The sequence below is a fragment of the Podarcis tiliguerta genome, assembly GCF_965153285.1.
Source record: "Podarcis tiliguerta genome assembly, chromosome: 6".
Taxonomy (NCBI): Eukaryota; Metazoa; Chordata; class Lepidosauria; order Squamata; family Lacertidae; genus Podarcis; species Podarcis tiliguerta.
In genome coordinates, this window is record NC_139539.1 from 72870446 (window position 1) to 72890127 (window position 19682).

Below are 19682 nucleotides of genomic sequence, written 5' to 3' on the forward strand. Positions count from 1 at the left end.
GGGTGTTCTTCGTCAGCGAGTGTCATATTATTTTCTTAGTATCTGATTTCCTCATGACATCCAGAGGATACTTGTGGCTTCTTATTTTCTTAAGCTCCTTTTATCTGTATATACCCTCCGAATACTTTTCCCTCCCCATATTTCTCATTTATTTCCCCTTTTTCTTACTAGATCTTGTGAGCTTTTCTCATCACCTCATTTCCCCCTTCTCTTTAGGGCCAGTGTTACCTGTTTAATAATATTGCCATTCCAGCTGCAATATGATTGTTTTACCTCATAGCTCCTTCCCACTACTGGCTTCTCTGTGAAGATTATCCTCTTTGTTGGTTAAAGCCTTTGACCCGACTTTCTTCATCTTAGTGAGCACAGTATGTTGTGGCCTTTACAAGTCTAGCAGCGGCGGTTTTAGGGTAGTGTGGTTTAAGGGTAGTGCCCCTGCAGACGGCACCACAACAATGCTGTAGAATGGATTGCGGCTCATTCTGCCTGATGGTAGTGCTAACCCTGAGCTCCAAGTTTCCCCCAAACACAGTTGGAATAGCTTATTAGATTCCTTCTGTTTTTAATTTCCTTTGCCTAATTATATCCTGGACTCATTAAATCTACACCAACTGAAGACTAGTGCAATGAACAGGACCGCACGTGCATATAAATGACTTAATCGAATATGATTGGTAGGATCTAATGTACCCACTTTGTTATGGCTGTTTTCTTACAACTTTATCACTGAAGCCTTTCCGCATCTCCATGTTCTCTCAGATGACTGAAATTCCTTGGCCTTTCCACCGAGTAGGATGTTACTCCTCAGAAGAAATACACCCCCTTTTCCTCCATTTTGGCAACTTAGCTCCCATCCATCTTCCCTCCCATCAGACATTTATTCCCTCCCCTCTGTTTTTGTCTAATTTTCCTCCCTCCCCTCCCCCCCCCGCATTTCTCCATTGCTGTTGATTAATAACTGCTTGACATATCTAATCTGCAAATCTTTCATTTTCCCAGATATTGTGCTGTACACCAAAATAGCTCTTTTCATTTTAAAACGAACAATGCGACTTTTCAGGCACATGTGTGCTCCCCTTGAGTATGTCTTCTGGGAGACATAATACAAGCATTGTGTTGGAGCCTTGGATAAAAGAATTCCTCTTAATTTATGCCCTGGTCTCTTGGGTTCGCTGTATTTTACAATATCGCAAAACAAGACAATAACCTCGCTGGTAAACCGCATCACCACGATGGAGGTTGTTCTTGTAGCAATCAATTTAAAATGTTAATATTTTTTATTAAAAAGTACACCTTCTTCCCTGCAGTTTTTCGCCCCCTGTTGCATTTGCCTTCACATAGTCCCGCTTCAGTTGTTGGTAAACTGTCAACTGTGTCGCCTTGTTTACAGCACAGTTTAGAACTAAGCTGGAAATTTTGCAACCCCATTCACAGACTGCAAAAGTGGGGGGTGTTTGGGGGCAATAGCGAGAGTGAGGAAAAATTTCAGGGGTGCTTTCTAGACAAGTAGTCTTTTTTCTAAAAGAAGAAGAAGAAGAAGCTGTAGCTTCACTGTCACCACAAGCAGTAATAATAATAAATAATAATAAATTTTTATTTATATCCCACCCTCCCCAGCCAAAGCCAGGCTCAGAGCGGCTAACAACAATAAAAGTAACACAGCATTCTAAAATCAATTCATTTTAAAATCAATTCAAAATCAAATTAATGGCAACCATTGGACTAGAGTTCTGTGAGGATTACCAAAGGAGGTCAGACTTTGCCTTGGCCAAAGGCCTGGTAGAACAGCTCTGTCTTGCAGGCCCTGCTGAAAGATGTCAGGTCCTGCAGGGCCCTAGTCTCTTGTGACAGAGCGTTCCACCAGATCGGGGCCACAGCCGAAAAAACCCTGGCTCTGGTTGAGGCCAGCCTAACCTCTCTGTGGCCCGGGACCTCCAAGATGTTTTTGTTTGAAGACCGTAAGGTCCTCCGTAGGAAACCAGGAGAGGCGGTCCCGTAGGTACGAGGGTCCTAGGCTGTATAGGGCTTTAAAGGTTAAAACCAGCACCTTAAACCTGATCCTGTACTCTATCGGGAGCCAGTGTAGCTGGTATAGCACTGGGTGAATGTGATCCCGTGGTGAGGACCCCGTAAGGAGTCTCTGCTCTCATTCTGCTCTCAGCAAATGGAGGGGGAGCAATCCTATGGTGTGATCAGCCAGGATGAGCAGCTGAGGATGCAGAGGATCTCTAGCTCAGCCGACTGACTCCTTGGCTCCCCCAGCCCCAGCTCAGCTGAAGATAGGCCATCATAACTTGCTCATCCTGCCAGCTCAGCCCAAGCTGACGGAGCTGAGGCTGGTGTAAACCCTTCTAAAAGAGTCATTTCAGTGTGGCTGGGGCAGGACCAGGTTGGGAAGACTTGGGCTGGATCCTGAGCTTGCTCAGTTAAGTCACACTATTTAAAAGGCTTGCTCTACCAGGCTTTGGCAGAGCAGTAGCAGTAGCAGCAACAACCGAGCTGCTGAACAGGGTTTGGATCTGGTGTAACTTTACGCCAGCGTACCTTAGATCAGCTTGCTTCATGCCAGATTCTTGTGCATAGGATCGCTCCCCAAGTGGCTGCTCCCTCCTCCTCCTCCCCCCCCCCCACACAATGCCTCACTTCTAATGATGCCACATCATTGCTGGGAGAAAATGGAGGCTCACAGTGGCACCCTGTGGAGGGGCTGACTTGCAAATGACAGGCAATGATATTGAGCAGAGCCATAATGCAGAATGGCAGGACTTCAGGACCCAGTTAAGTTATACTGCAGGGAATGGTGGGTGCGAGCCTTGCCGTTACGCTTACTCTCACTCTCAGGCTGAGCGGTGGTTCTTGCCCAACACAGCGTCCTGGGACACAAGTCCTGGTTTCCCTCTTCTGAGTCCAATTTGTTTCCCACTGAATCCGCGGAGCACTGTCAAATTAAAAATCACTTTAAACCCTCCTTTTCTCCCTGCTTCTGTTTCCCCAGCAGCTAATTGTTTTTTGACTGTGGAGTTAGGTCATTAGCAACCAAATCGTCAGCTGGCTCCAGTTCTGTTCACACACCTGGTAGCCCCACTGACAAGGATGAGCTGCACAGGTGTCACCAAGGGCAGAATTAGGTAGCAACAGGATAGCAGAGGTCTAATTAAGGGCAGGATTTGGCCGGTGCAATCCTCATTACTGGAGATAATGCACCAGTCAGAAAGAACACAGCTTGACTATCAGAAGAACTGGCGTGCCCTCATACGGAGCTGGCAGTTAACAAAAACATCATTATGCTTGTAAACTGAACAAATGGGATCTAGAGGAAAGGCAACCAAGATAAAGCCCACAGTGCCATTTTAAAGCATCTCTCTCTTCGGGAGCAAATCTCTGCTTCACATTGGGAGGCAGGGAGAGAACTCACCAAATTAATCTTGATGGGTAGATGATTTTGTTCCAGGAATGCCGGAGCTAGCCCAAGGAGAAAGCGCTTAAGGTGGTTTCAGAGGCCGTAAAGCGTTGCACCTGCAAAGCATCTTCTGCGCTTATTATCTGTAGCTGCAGAACTTGTTTTGCCACACAAGTAATGCCCCCGTTCTCGACTTAACAAAACTGATGCAAGCCATTTGCAATTAAATGATGCACAGTTTAATGAGGTTCTCATGAAACTATACATGGAAGAAGAAGAACCCCCAGCACAAAACCCTCCTATCGAGATTGAGGCATAACCGGAATGATGGGGGACGGGGGGCAGCTACATTTGTGCCAATCTTTCCCAAAATTGGCTTAGCTAATTACTATGCAATAGTAATACAGTGGTACCTCGAGTTAGATACGCTTCAGGTTACATACGCTTCAGGTTACAGACTCCGCTAACCCATAAATAGTACCTCGGGTTAAGAACTTTGCTTCAGGATGAGAACAGAAATCATGCTCCAGCGGTGCGGCAGCAGCAGGAGGCCCCATTAGCTAAAGTGGTGCTTCAGGTTAAGAACAGTTTCAGGTTAAGAATGGACCTCCGAAACGAATTGAGTACTTAACCCGAGGTACCACTGTAAAGGGGAGGATTGAAAGGGGGAAGGGTGCATATCCCAGCCATGCCTTTATTTCCTCCTCCTCCAAATTCTGCCACAATTTTTAAAAAGTAGAGTAACCTAATACCATGGTAATCCATGACCACTATCCAAAAAGAACCTTAAGTGTAGGGATGTGCAAGTGTGCCTCAGTCTGTTCTGATAGTCAATCACTCTTTCATCTAGTATTTTCTGTCCTGCAATTAGTTTATTTTCCACAAGTCTTTCTTCCATTTCATCATTTGCTGCACATTATTTTCATGTACATTGTAATGCTCAATAGACTCACATATCACAGTCATCAACAGAGATTTACAAATCTGTTAGTGTCTGGCAACAAAAATAGCAAATTGCCTTGTGACACCTATAAAGACAAAGTTAATGCAGTGGCCAGTGGCCTACACAAAGCAATTCTAACCAATGTCTACTTAGACGTACACCCCATTGAATTCAGTGAAGCTTACTCTCAGGTAAATGGGGTTAGGACTGCCGTCTATTTCACTAGCTTGATTTCATTGTTCAGTATAAATTTGTCATCCCATCTTAACTCCCTGTTGAACTTTGGCTCCTTGTGTCCTGGATTGTATCAATTTCTCTTTCGCACAGATTAATGGTAATTGCAGGCCCAGGCATCGTGCTCCCCAGTCCCCACCCCACCCCCCAGATACATAAAAGACCACTAAGACTGGTTTGGATCGAAACAGGCTACAATGTTATTGAATACAGATGAAAGAGGTTTGGCTTGGCATGGGGCAATCAAAGTACTTCCGGCCCACCCACCAGAAACGACACGTAGGTCAATCAGGCAGGGTCTCCTAAGTCTTACATCAAATAGGGTGACCCCCGAAGGGACCACAACGATTGCTATGAGGTAGGCAAAACCACTGGGCTGGAGCCAATTTGCCTGGTGAACAAATGCCTACCCGGTCCCATAATACAGCGACCACCATAGGCACAATATAGCTTACACCACCTATCCAGACAGGGCATTGATGCCACAATTCCCTCATCAGGGCCTTAGAGGAGCCTCTGTTGTCCCGCAACCCCACCCCACCCCACCAAAAGGGTGAGCAAACATAGCCCTTATACAAGTCCTTTTTGATTACAGCATTTTGTTTCATAAATCTGTACTTTGTTCGGAAAATGGTCGTGTGCGTGTGTGCTGAAACAAAGGATCCAGCTAATTTATGAAAATGTTCACTGTAAACATGATTTTACATTTGACAGCTTTATATTCTTATTTGTGCCAATGTGCTGTGAATAAATTCACAGCACAGAGGACACTGAGTAAAGAATGAGTTATAAGTCAACAAAACTTCAAGTTGGGAGGAAGGAAAGCACCTAAGATTTTAGGTGGGAGTGGATCAAGGACAATCTTAAAACACAGATTTAGCGGATGGATCGATGGACAGAGAAAAATAAATGGTCAAATCCAGATAGTTCTCCCGAAGAGGCTCGGTCTTGAACTGAGGCGTACAGATAAAGTCTACAGATAACAAAAAAGGAATAGCATTCACAATAGGAAATGGATAAACCTGGGAGTAAGCTATATTTAATTCAGCGGGTCTTACTTCTGAGTAGACAGGGTTAGGATTGCAAATTGCAAATTGGTGCATACAGGTTGCCTCTAGCAACAAACAACTTGCACAAAGTCAACAAGCATCACTTTAGGAAAAGCAAGGAGGCACCTGTAAAGGGGCATATATTGCAAAACAATTGACGTATAATGTGTGCATGTTTAAAAGATGCATTTTTTTGTAGGAACCAAGGTGACAAGCATGCACAACAAAATTATGTGACATGATGCATGTCAAATGGGCTGATAGAAGGAATTCCACCTGATCATTTTCAGTGGATTCCTCCAACACCCTACTTAAGTGCACTACCCCTAATGAAATCAGCAAGGTTTATGGAGCAGTCCAAAGGACAGCCTAGCAGGGCATTTGAATGCTGGTTTGCCACTGGGGTGGTACTTAATTCTGCTGGCACACCTGCAGAAAGCATCACAGGTGTAATGTCCATCAACAGTAGAGGTTATGTGATTTGGGTGTCGGGGCAGCCACGTATCTGTAAGATCCTAAGCCCCCTTATTTACTAGACACCCCCTACACACACACATAGCTATAAACTGCACCAGTTCTGGATCTGGCAAAGAAATTATCTCCTATTGGTAAAGAGAAAAGAAAACAAGGCTAAAAGCAGAGCTTAGGAAGTGGCAATATCTGAGCCACTGGACTTCTCCTTTCCCAATACAGGATTGCTCTGTTAAGCACATATTAAGTGTCATAGATTTCCATTAGATTTAAGCATGCCTATCTCCTTACTGAGTCATTAGAACAGACTAGAGAGCAATAAAAACAAAATGCTAGGTCCATCAATCTACTAAAGTGTATTTGTTGATCTATAAGTAGTTTTGTTTGCGGAACAAATAGAAGGGGGCTTACTTATTTTTTGCAACACTCAGATTCCTGGTTCAGTAGATGCTGGGTTCTTCTGTATAAAACAAAAATGGAAATTTCAGACAAATAGAGTTTGTTCCTCACATAAGCCGCAATCCAGAGAACTGTGACCAAGCAATGTTATGGTCACGATGACACGTGAAGGAAACAAGCAGCTTAGGTGATCTGTGCTTCCTGTTCATTGCATTTCTCTGCCAGGATAATCTGCATTGATTTCAGATCACGTGACGGGAAATGCGAGGCACAACTCAATTGCCCATGCTGCCAGGCCAACATCATCACATGGCATCTTCAGACAGCTGCCAGGGCTCTGTCTAGTGTGGTAACACCAACCCCCAACCCCCCCCCCCCAAGAAAACACACATTTAAACATTTATTTTATTTTATTTGCATTGAATAGTTGCGTCTGAGAACTGCCATTTAAGTTTCCTCCAGCGCTCGCAATGTAGCATTGCTCTGAAACATAATGGACAATGAAAATTGGTGGGGTCCAGTGTAGAGAGCAGTGCTTGGCATCTGTCTGTCTCGAGAGACAGTGGAGTATGTCTCTGGGGGTAAAGTCTGTGTTAGCGGCACCAAAGTGACCTCCCTCTTGGCCTCGCCGATGTGGTCCAGTGGAAGCAGGGCAATGTGTTTGGCACCAGCCTGGCTGCAGGAGTTGCTGGAAGGAGGCATACAAGACACCATCCAACCATCTTAGGGACTCCACTCTGAATTTGTATAGGGTTTACTCCTTAGCCTTTTCTTCTCCCAAAGATGTCCCACAAGACAGTGGAGGTTTAGGATCAGAGTTTTCTTTCTTCTCCTAGATGGGCTACCTTCAGGAGGCACTTTGCCAAAGATCCTGCACCCAGGATCCGCATCCAGTCCAACTTTGCCAAACTTGCACCCAGCTCAACTCTTATTTCCATAATAGATCTGTTTTGACTGTTGACACTCAGTGGAGCAATTTGCCTTTTTCTTCTTTTGTGTGTTCTAGCAAAGCACTTTTTAAAAAAAGGAACTCACAAAAACAGTTCAGGATGCAGCATGCTGAAATGATGTTCCCAGAGTGGGTGGGGAATAAATCCCACTGGAAATCGACAAGCACTTAGTGGTGGTGTTCTGCATTTGTAGCCATTTTTTCTTATCTTAACAGTATTGGTTGCCTGTTGTTCTCCTTCGGTATTATTTGTGGGCTGCTAGCATCCAAAATGCATATGTAAGGAGTTTAATTGCAAGAGCTGTGGAACTCTGTGATGTCATGCACTCCGAGGCAGTTATGGCTGTTGGTACAGTTATGGCAGTTAGTTGTACAGTTTTAACAGTTAGAGCAGCACTTGTGTTGTGTTGTGCTGCTGTCTGCCTCAGAGTTAGTTAGTCTGTAACAGTTTAATTAATGTAGGAAACTTTTATCAATTTAAGAAACATCAACCTGCATTGTAGATTTTAATCTGCAAGTGCAAGTACACTAAGTAAAAGTTGTATATTTTTAAAACTTTAAACAGGGAGTGTCTTGCATAGTTTTTATAGAAGGGGGAAAGAGAACTAATGGATGTCTTCTGCATACTCTGCAAATGGCAACTAGACTTTAATTCCTACATTATTCATATTCAGTAACACTCTGCATCGGCTAATATTTCAATCCAGGGTGCCAACTCCTGGGGGGCCCAACCAAAAAAGGACCCCCCAATATTTTTGGGGGGCAGTGTCCAAAAAAGTCAGGGCCAAACATGGAGCCAAGTGGTTTCAATGGTTGGCTCCTCCTCCTGCCACACAGAAGAAGGAAGGGGAAGCAGCTCCTGGCCAGTGGCAGCAGCAGCAGGAGGAGGAGCTGCCAGCCTTTGAAGCCACGCTGCTGCCATGTTTGGCTCTGCCCTATTGCTTCTCCTACGTTGTGCTACTCATTTTGTTTTGTTGACTGCTTAGAGGTTTTATTAGAGGTATATAAATGTTGTGAAATTAAATCAACAAACAGATCCCACTTTTGCAAGCTTGCAAGAGGCCACCTGAACCTCTATTACAGGACTAGCCATCCTGGTGCTTCCAGATGTTGCAGGACTGTAACTCCCATCATCTCTGCCCATTGGCCATGCTGGCTGGCATTTGTTGGGAGTCGGAGTCCAATGACATCCCGTAGGCAGCACGTTGTCTGCCCCTGTCCTATTGCAAAGTTGTGTGACCCTTACAGAGGGCTAGCACGCCATCTTTGTAAATCTCCCCTGGCAAAATTTCATCCAAACAAGATTTGGGTAACGAAACTACAGCACGGCACGATCGGCTCAATTGACTGAAAACTAATGATGACTGCAATAACGTGTGTTTGGGTCGCCAGGCCATTTGCATGTTCTTTCCAATGGCGCTGTCCTTTGTTCCCTGTTGTTTAATGGCCTCCTTTTCTTCTCTCGTAATGAGTACTCCGAGGTGTGCTAATGAACAGCAGCCATGGATGCTATAGGCAGGCTGTGCGTGTCATGTCACTTCTCCCGTTGCTTCCTGTTGCGCTAAACAATGGTCACTGAGGATGATTTAATTAAATGCTACCTCTGATGCATGCAGATCTGAAAGGCAGGGTCCTTGTGTGGCCTGGCTATTTTTAGCTCTGCCAATGCTTGAGCTGCTTATCCATCAATACCTGTTATCCACATTTTGCAGTGTAGCAAGCATGAAGTGCTTTTGACTCGTCCCATCATTCCCAGCATTGCCGTAGTGCCTGCAAAACAACATCCTTCAGAAACATGCTGTCAAGTGCTTTGCTTTGGCCATAAAACAACCTTGGATATCTCCAAAGTGTTTCAATAATGCTTTTCTTCTCTTCCTCCCCCTCCCCACCTCCCACCTCCCCAACCTAGGATGTAATTGGAAAAGCACTGCGGTATATTGGAACATATGGAGAGCTCAGTAATACGGAGCAAGTTCTGGCTCTGATTGATGAGGAAATGTGTATCAACTGTGGCAAATGCTACATGACCTGTAATGATTCTGGCTACCAGGTAAGAGTACAGCTGTAATTAGCAAAAGGGCACTGTGAGTTATCTTTTTCGCTGCTGAGGCAGAAGGGATCTACTGTCTGTTGATGGGCATGTGGGGAAAGGAGATTTACAAGATACTGGAAATTAACACTGGTGCACTCTCAGGTATAGACTGCATGAACTGTGTCCGATCCATTTTCAGGGGTTGTCAATAAAGCGGGTTTCGTAGAGACTTGGGATGCACAGAGCACACGCCTTCAGCAATCCCCGTTTATTTTCCTGCTGCACAGCATCCAGAGTGGAGCTGCCATTTTCCTCCCAATATTGCAGGCTGCAGAAAACTACGGAAGATCCACACTGGGGTTATGAGAATTGTGCTTGCAATGGGGCCATGCGTCCCTTTTGACAGTGTACACGCCAGAGTCTAAACAAATTATCGTATTTTTTGCTCTATAAGACTCACTTTTTCCCTCCTAAAAAGTAAGGGGAAATGTGTGTGCGTCTTATGGAGCGAATGCAGGCTGCGCAGCTATCCCAGAAGCCAGAACAGCAAGAGGGATTGCTGCTTTCACCGCACAGTGATCCCTCTTGCTGTTCTGGCTTCTGAGATTCAGAATATTTTTTTTCTTGTTTTCCTCCTCCAAAAACTAGGTGCGTCTTGTGGTCTGGTGCGTCTTATAGACCGAAAAATACGGTATGTAAAACTCCAATAGGTTTCAGCTTATTCAGTGACAGCCTCGGTATCTATATCAGAGCAAGGAAGTCTTCAGCTTTGGTAAGGCACATAGTATAGATTAAATAGCAAATATCTTGAAACTAAGGAAGTAAGTTGTTGCTGGGAAGGCAAGGCAGTGTGGTGGTAGTGAGCCCTCGTTCACACCAGCATCCTGATCCAGTGAGGATATGAACATATACAACTCCTACAATTATGTGTCCACATTGCAGTGTGCATACTGGCCTTCTGCATCTTTCAATAGAGATGGGCTTTCATATCTGCAACTACTAGCTGTGCGCAACATGCAGAGCTAGCACTGGACTGGAGAACAGGAGCTTTGTGCTGTCTCATTGGTTTTTACTCTGCAGTCTACCACTGTACGCTTTAATTTGAGGCTGACTTTGTGAGGAAATCATGCAGTTGTTTTAATTCCGCCAGATCTGGCTTTTTACCCAGACCTCATGGAAAAGCAGAGAAACTCTGCAGGTGCATGTGTGTATGTTTACGCACTTTCTCTGTGCCTGCTCAACACCGAGAGCATGACCCAGGAGCGCAGGGAGAGAAGTGAGCAGAGATGCTGTGCCTGCGGCACTCTCTTCAAATCCCAAATGTGCCCATAGGCCCAAAATGTTTGGCAACCCTTGCTCTAGCTAGATAATCCTGTAAATGACCTCCCCCACAGAGTCTGCCTGCCGGAAGCAGTGATACGTTTATTTTTATTTTTTTGGTGTATCTTTTCCCAACATTTACCCCTCTCAGCCAGCCCCGCCTCCACTGCCGACTTGCAGTCTTTGCTGCTACATTGCTTCCCCCTCAGCTCCACCGGTCAGATCAGATTTGTATGTCTGCTTAAGGTGAGCTGGCAAAGCACATGTTCTCCGCAGTAGCTGCAAGCAGCAAGCAAACCATTTGTAAAGTTCATTATATATATATATATATATATATATATATATATATATATATATATATATAAAATCTGAGGTTGCTGCAAAATCAGGGCCTGGAGCAGAACAGCCTGTCTGGGTCCGCAGAGATATTTTTCCCCCAGAAAAGGGTTAATGCAAGTAAACATGAAGTTTAAAACCCAGCTTCACATAGTTGAAAACTATGGAAACGGAAGATAAGAGAGCCACCAGTGCTGAGTTTGTCTTACAGAGCGCTGTTATCAAAGACCATCATAGTCTAATAAAAATGTACTATAATATGTTACAGTGACAGTGCAAAATAATTTAGTTCACTTGCAGCAGCAATAATGTTTCTGGTGTTTTGTTTTTAACAATGGAATAGTGGCCTGTTTGTGCCAAAGGAACTTGCTCTGAAATGAAGCAGCGGCAACAACAAGAAAAAGAATGTGATTAACCCATGCATTTCAAAGGGGGCAAAGTAATGCAAGGTGCTATAAATAAAGCATGTGCATGCAGTAGGTAGCATTTGGTTGTGCCTGGGATGTGGTTAATTTCTAAGCAGAGTGTTGCAGTCGCCGACTGAAAAAGTCGCACTAACCCTGACCAACAGTCCTTGCACTCTAATAATTGATCTGGCGGTGCTAGTTGGGAAGCCCTGGTGGTGATTCCCTGATGAACAGCGCTGTGCTAGGTCTGCTTGCCAAAACCTGTAGCCTCTCTGGTCTCTTTTAAGTATTCGATTTTGCATCATAGTAGCTGCTGCCTTGTTGGCTGCTTCTCCTTTGATTCAGGTGTGTGGATCAGATTTCTAATGTTTTTGCAAACAATGCAAGGAGTTCCCAGCCCTTTGAGAGGTCCGCTGTGTTGTGTGTGGTTTGCCAAGCTGCCAGGAAGCTCAGCCATATGGGGAGGAGAAGTCTTTGCATTAGGGACAGAGGTCCATGCTCCCTAATCCTGGGGCAGCATTGCCTGGGGAGATGGAGCCATGAGCCTAGGTGTGCAGAGCAACAGGGGTGACTCTTACCTCAGTAATGGAGGCATTACACAATTTGAGGATGCATCCAAGTCAGGCAAAAGCTCTTTTATCTGGAACAAACAAAGAAAATGGACCACTAGAGAAGGTGGCCTCCACCCCAGATCCTCCCAAGGAAAATAAAAGCAGTCACACATGAAGTGTGGCAAGTGTCTAGCCTGTTCTTCAGAAATGGAGCCAACACACATTGACAACGTTAGTAAAAAAAGACCCACAGCATTTTAAATAAACATGCAATGCCTGATAGTGCAATAGAGCAGAAACCTTTTCTGTGCAATTTTACATAACATTTTTTTTCTTAAAAGGATTTAATTTCTGACTTATTTATAGTGTGTTTTTTCCCCTGTGTGTAGATTCACCCCTAGTGTAAATCAGTAAGCCGCCTTCAGAGTTTATTCTCTGAAGGGTGCTGTCTCAGCTTCTGCAGAAGCAGAATAAGGAAATGGGGCATTTCAGATACACACTGAAGATTTTTCAAGCGTTCCAAAATGCGTTTTTAAAAGATGTGTATCATTCCAGGAAAATTCATTGGCTGCAGCTCACTGATGAATTTATGTACACCTTCTGGCAAAACCAAGAGTTGCTGCTGTTTTCAATGACTTTATGTAGCTTCTTATTATTACTATAGTACCACTGTTATTAATATTAACATTTGTGGAAATATTTCTGCAGAAGCCACGCAGAACTGAGCTGTTTAGCTTTCTGCAATAATAACACCAGTAAATCATTGTGCTCTGAAAGATTGATTTCACGGAAAACAAAAATATCTTCATGGAACTTAAATATCATGGACACGACGTGTCCTGAGGCTCGAAGGCTCGACTCGGTTTTTAACTAAAAATGGTGTGTGTGTTGATTTCTAGCAGGGCTACTGTGTTCATAATTTTTCAAAATGCATTTTCTTAATGGTTGAAACTGTTACTATAGCTGCAGTGCGGAACCAGACAAAGATGTCTCCAAGCACCTCAACTACAGGAAATGTGGATGCTAAAAATGGGGTTGTTTTTGACCTTTTCTGTGAGTGACATCAGTGCTGTTTATTTCTGCTTGCAGGCTATACAATTTGATCCAGAAACCCACCTGCCCACTGTTACTGACAGTTGTACAGGCTGCACTCTGTGTCTCAGTGTCTGCCCTATTATTGACTGCATCCGAATGGTTTCCAGGACAACACCTTATGAACCAAAGAGAGGCCTGCCCTTAGCTGTGAACCCAGTGTGCTGAGGTGATCAGACCAGCAGTTAAAGTGAACCTTACATTTACTTGATTCTATTGATTTGCTATCTAATTAGTACCAGCAACAACAACTATGTTAAAAAAGAATTGCGGGGGGACACCTAATGATGGGAGACTGCTATAATGTCAGCTGCATTTTCCAATTTAAATTTTTTATTTTTTATTTAGCCTTCAGACCAGCAGCGGCTAGTTTATCAAATGTTAGCTATCCTTGTCTTTCCCACCCCCACCCCCCAGAAGCAGAACTTTACTTTTTCTTTTTCTTTCTGCAAATTCTTGCACGCTATGGTGGCTTTGGTGATTTCTTCCTCATAACCCCCCACAAAATTAGGAGAGGGGTCTCTCCCCGCTCCCACCAAATCAGCTAAACCCCGACACGCAAACCAACTTTGTTACCAGGGAAACATTTGGTAATTACACATTTCATTTCCTTTTAAAACTGCTTTTTAGAAGATGTAATTAACTGCAAAACACACAAACAAAGCAATGCAGATTCAATGTGTGTGTGTGTTTTACAGGAGGATGTAAAAAGAGGTTTAAATGGGTATTTCTGAACTATTAATCAGTTTCAACGGCTGCAGCATATGGCACTGTATTACCTTAATTCTCCCTAAATTCTGCTTTTGACTAGGCATTAAAAACTAAATTTGCAAATACAATGCACTCTTCACCATTCAGTGCTTTTTTCAGTAGCTTGCATGATTTCTTTGTTTCTGTTAATGAATCTCCAGAGCATGTCTATTAGCTATATTATTTCAAATGCAAGCGTTAGCTCAAGAATCTGATTTATGGCGTCTTTCTGTTGCATCCGTGCACTCTTTGGAAGATGAGATTATTCTTGCAGTGCAAGGCGGCAATTCCTTTTTTCGCCCATATAGAGAGGCTCTCTGCAACTCTTGCCAAACAAAAGAGAGTGGTGCCAGTTTTAGCAGGAACAACCTGTGCGACGCAGAGCAGTTGGGCAGATACGCTAAGTGAAAATGTCACATACGTGAATGTTTTCCAGCCCTACAGGTGTCCATTTCATGCATGGATGGGAAGCCCACAGGTTTCTGCTGGGCCATCTTCTCCTCACCCCAGACCAATACAGCCTCTGTGCTGAATATGCAGAATGGGGCTCAGATATTCCCCGTACCTCACTAACACCGAGATGCCCATTCCAGGCACACATCCTGTCTCCCAAAAGAGGGTGATATAGTGCTCTAGTGCCCTGGGGCAGAGGAGCAGCCCAAAGTTATGTGAAGTGCAGGAGGCCCTCATGTTTTTGGGAACAGCCAGGAGGGTTCTTGAGCATCCAGGACAATGGCCTAACCCACCCATGTGGAGGGCACCCATGGGACGCAGGCCAGAGTGGAAGCTTGTGGCATCCATTCCACATGGGCAGAGTTTTGTGAGTGAAAGGTTATAGGCACAGTATAGCAATTTTATATCTCTCTTGTGCAGTATGGCTTGGGAAATGCATATAAATGAAATTACACTCATGTTCTGCAACTGTGCGGTAAGTAAGCGCCATGCCAGGAAGTGAATAACTTTTTAATTACATGAGAAATGTTTATTAGCCGTGTATTTCACTGCAAACAAACACACAACCAATTTAGGTTGAAAACTCTGAGGTAAATAGTTGTCAGCATATTACCGCCATATGTTGCAAAGGCATGTGTTTTATTTTTGAGTATTTGCTTCTCAGAAATAGAACCCGTGTCTTTGCGACATATGGCGGTAATATGCTGACAACTATTTACCTCTGAGTTTTCAACCTAAATTGGCTGTGTGTTTGTTTACAGTAGAACTACAGTAAGGGAGGGAGAGACAGAGATTTCCCACTATTCTAAATTAGCATGTCAGTAACAGGGGCTGGGCAATGTTGGGTTTTCAACATCGCGGCGTATCACCAGCCGAACATCACGGTTTGGCAATAAACCGCGATGTTGAAAGAATCTGTATTGGCTTGGGGTGAAACTGCCACTGCTTTCACCCCAGCGGCTCCTGGGCTAATACAGCTGGACCCAGGCTGCTGCTCAGCTGGGGAGCAAAAAGACTTCTGCCACCAACTGAGCAAGCTTCCTTCCCCCCCCCCCCCAAAGACAGACCAGGCAGCAGTAGCCAAGTGCACAGAGCCTGTCAGGCTCCATACAGGAGCATTGCCTCTTTCCTCCTGCGGTGGTTGTTCTACCCAGAAGGAAAAGATGCAACTAAGCAAAGCTACACCTGCCTGGAGAAGAATTTGAATTTGATATCCCACTTTATCACTCCCCTTCAGGAGTCTCAAAGCGGCTAACATTCTCCTTCCCCTTCCTCCCCCACAACAAACACTCTGTGAGGTGAGTGGGGCTGAGAGACTTCAAAGAAGTGTGACTAGCCCAAGGTCACCCAGCAGCTGCATGTGGAGGAGCAGGGATGTGAACCGGGTTCACCAGATTACAAGTCCACCGCTCTTAACCACTACACCACACTGGAGCCCGCTGAGCAGCCACAATCCCACCCCAACAAGCAAGCAGGAGCACAATCGGGGCTCTCTCTGCTGGGGAGGGGGGCACTTTAGCAGAGCCCCCACCCTACCGCTAGGTCATGCAAGCTGGCGTGGGTCGGAGATCCGTAAAACTGCTTGGCTGAGGCAAGGGCAGCAGCGCACTCCTCGGCCAAGCTGTATCGCGCCTCGCCAATGCAGCTTGTTTCTTCATCTGCAACACTTGGAGGGCAGAGTGCAAGGCCGGTCTCACTCGGGGTGTATCTCTGGTGAAACCGCCTCCACTCCTGCGTCCCTCTCTGCCTGCAGCTTGTTTTTCCCCCTGGGTGCTGGAGGCAGGGGGACTCAAGAGCGGTGGTGGTTTCACCAGTGATACCACTGAGTGAAGCTGGCATGCCGGTCCTAGGCAATATATTGCCCAAGCCTAGTCAGTTACAACTTATTCCTCATTTTCAGTTAGGGTGTTCATGCACTAGCTGCTGTATCCCAAAGAAAGCCGCATGCTGTTTGATATTTAAAGTAGCTAACAATGGATCTCTTCATTTCTTTATACTCTCTGCCATCAACTTAAAAATACAAAATTTCGATCGTGCTTATTAAATAATCCTTATGTTCAGATTTCTGTACTTTTTACAAGGTTAATAAATCAGAATTAAAGAACATTGTGCAACCTGGTTTGTATGCGTCTTTCTAAATGGCTTTTGCGGGGGAAATTGCAGTTTCTATTTCATCACTATTCGTAGGGTGGTATTCAACTAACATTTTACTGACCATACTATTGTTGAAATTAATTAACAACCCTCCACAATTTTGGGGATATAGAGAAGCAATTTTTTTTTCAGGGGTGGGGACCTCCCTGCATGCAGCAAAACAACAACCAGGATTTAAATGTCCAAATAAATGAAATAACCCATGCAGGTTGTTCATTTTTCAAGAGCTCTGCCCAGAGCAACTTGAAATTTCCTCCATAGGTGTGGCTGCCATGACTTTTTTTTCATAAGAAATAAAATCCCAGCACACAACAGTAGTTTTTACAGCATTAACAAATCAAAGATGATGTGTTCACCATTTTGATAGAGGACATATTAATTAATTCACTCTATCAGGCAATGTAGATACTGTGTAATTCTCCATCAACCTCATGGCACTTAGCTATAATGTTGCTAGGGAGAGAGATTCCCCCTCCATATTTAATAACCCAACATGACCAAGATGCACATGCCTTGTTGACACTTAAAAGGTAGCAGTCCTAAAGTGAACACAGGCATGTTAAAAGTACCTACTAACTCTGACAGATGTTGTGTTTTCTGTGGCTATTTGTCAGGGATCTTTTCATAGCTTTTAATTAATGTCAGGCCCTGAATAACATCCAAGCAGGTAAGCAAATCAAAGACAAAGCAGATTAATGTGGTATTTTGACAGACTAAATCGATTCATAGCTTGGCTAAGTTGCACTGCTCTACTTCCATGCTGCTCTTGGAGCTATTTGGTTTTGTCTTTAAGTATTCCTAAACAACTTAGTATTTTAAAATCTATAAGTGGAACACAAAAACACAACATAAAAACAGCAGAACAGTTTCATAAAATTAAAGATGCAGACACAAAAATGGCATTTTGATATCTGATAAGAAAAAGGCTTCTTTTCAATGGAACCCATAAATTTATATATATATATATATAAAGAGTTTGTGTAATTTAAACAGTCTTGAACTTGTGAGGCTTGGACCACGTGGTTTCTAGAAAGTATCAGAAACCCAACAGTATTGCAGATAAAGCTACACTGTTTGTCTTGGGTGTGTCCTTTTATCAGTCAAGTTTTAAAGCAGTGGTTCCCAAACTTTTCTGGGTGGTTCTATAAATTGATTTCCCCTGTCCTATAGAAAGCATTGTTTAGAATAGTTCTTTGCCCAACCCACTAAGGAAGATAATGGATGCTTACCCCTTCCTCTCGCACTCTGCGGTCTTGGGGTGGCCAACTCAGTAGATCAGCATCTTGGGGAGGCCATAATCCTGGCACGACCCTGCAGTGCTTCCACCTACATCTGTAATCAATAAAGTTTTGGTCATTTTTAATCCAGATTCTTTGCCTTAGTTATTAATCATATATCACACGTAGACACTGACCTGGGAGTGGGCAGCTATGTGACTGGGCCCGCAATAACACAGTAAATTTCAAAACAAGAACAATTCATTGCACATTTATTCAAAATCCAAGTAAAACTAGTTTAATTAATTCAACAAAACTGATGAACTTGTTCCAGTGATACCAGCTTTTCAGAGTCTGGTAGTCATTGACACCTCCACTGCCCGCTTGCTTCCTTGTGCCCCACTATGTAATCCCAATGCCCACCCAGGGGGCAGTTGCACCCACATTAGTAAACACTGTTTTTAAAGGCTTAGCTACTAAACTGTCTCCTGGTTTGTGTTCTGTAATTATTCTGAGCATCTTCACACACCTAAATGGAAATAAACTTGGCCCAACTGCAAAGCCCTGAGGAGCTTCTGAGTCTCACACTCACGTCTTGTTCAGATGAAATGTTTTCAGCTTCCTTTGGGAACGTTCTAGAAGAATGCATACCTTAGGAGTTTGTGTACAATCTCTTGATCTCTCTCAGAGATCTTCTTGACAAACAGATTCTATAGTAAGGCTGCTTTATAACAAGTTGCAGCTCCTCACTTATGTCATCAATAAAAATAGAGGCCAAAAAAGAAGAAGAAGAAGAATAAAAATTGTGGGTATGTTTCCAAGTCATGCTCTTTGGAAAATGCTCTTTCCGTCTTGCAACTTCCCCTGAGGACCTCAAGAGGCACCATTAAACAGACCACCTGCTGTGTAGTGTTATCTTGTTCTGAGGTGCTATAATTGTTCACCATATTACAAGAACATCTTTGCCACAACGTCGAGAGTTCTCAATTCACAACTGGCATCCTTAATGTTGAAAGAAAAAGCTAGCTGGCATTGGTCACTACAGCTTTCCTGAAGCACAGACATGCAATGCAAAAATTGCCAGGGTTGCAAGAGATATAATTCTAAATATGTCATTATGCATACAGATTTCAGCATTCGTCTGCTTACTTGTGAGATAATGCTGTTTTAGATGTGTCGTGATTTTCTAAGAGATTCTCAATTATTTTGTTTTGTGGGGATGGGGTGGGCGGGGGTGGGGAACTCCCTGGTCCTGAATGGGACAACTGTGCCCCTGAAGGAGCAGGTGTGCAGCCTGGGAATCATTTTGGTCTATCAGCTGTCCATGGAGGCACAGATCAATTCTGTGTCCAGGGCAGCTGTCTACCAACTCCACCTGGTACGCCGGCTGAGACCCTACCTGCTTGCGGACTGTCTCACCAGACTGGTGCTTGCTTTGGTTATCTCCCACTTGTACTACTGCAACACACTCTACATGGGGCTACCTTTGAAGGTGACCCGGAAACTGCAACTAATTCAGAATGCGGCAGCTAGACTGGTGACTGGGAGTGGCCACCAAGACCATATAACACCGGTCCTGAAAGACCTATATTGGCTCCCAGGACGTTTCCAAGCACAGGTCAAAGTGTTGATGCTGACCTTTAAAGCCCTAAATGGCCTCGATCCAGTACACCTGAAGGAGTGTCTCCACCCACATCGTTCAGCCCAGACACTGAAGTCCAGCTCCGAGGACCTTCTGGCGGTTCCCTCACTGCGAGAAGTGAGGTTACAGGGAACCAGGCAGAGGGCCTTCTCAGTAGTGGTGCCTGTGGAATGCCCTCTCACCAGATGTCAAAGAGAACAACAACTACCAGACTTTTAGAAGACATCTGAAGGCAGCCCTGTTTAGGGAAGCTTTTAATGTTTGATGTATTACAGCATTTTAA

At 44.2% G+C, this 19682-nt stretch overlaps 1 protein-coding gene and 1 long non-coding RNA gene across 4 annotated transcripts in view; one reads left to right on the forward strand and one right to left on the reverse strand.

Annotated features, from left to right (window-relative positions):
• DPYD (dihydropyrimidine dehydrogenase) overlaps positions 1-16505 on the forward strand; it is a 498994-nt gene extending 482489 nt beyond the window's left edge. For all 3 annotated transcript variants that reach the window (XM_083444836.1, XM_083444835.1, XM_083444837.1), the window contains 2 exons: positions 9355-9495; positions 13181-16505. In XM_083444836.1, coding sequence (XP_083300962.1) covers positions 9355-9495; positions 13181-13351 — 312 coding nt within the window. In that variant the 3' untranslated portion in view covers positions 13352-16505. The remainder of the gene's footprint in view (positions 1-9354; positions 9496-13180) is intronic.
• Positions 1-17859, reverse strand: part of LOC310679613 — a 46330-nt gene extending 28471 nt beyond the window's left edge. The window contains exons 1-5 of the long non-coding RNA XR_014512396.1: positions 17770-17859; positions 12119-12180; positions 9138-9215; positions 6509-6557; positions 3416-3516 (exon numbers count right to left, since the gene is read on the reverse strand). This is a non-coding gene — a long non-coding RNA (uncharacterized lncRNA). The remainder of the gene's footprint in view (positions 1-3415; positions 3517-6508; positions 6558-9137; positions 9216-12118; positions 12181-17769) is intronic.
• Between the last annotated feature and the right edge of the window lie 1823 nt (positions 17860-19682).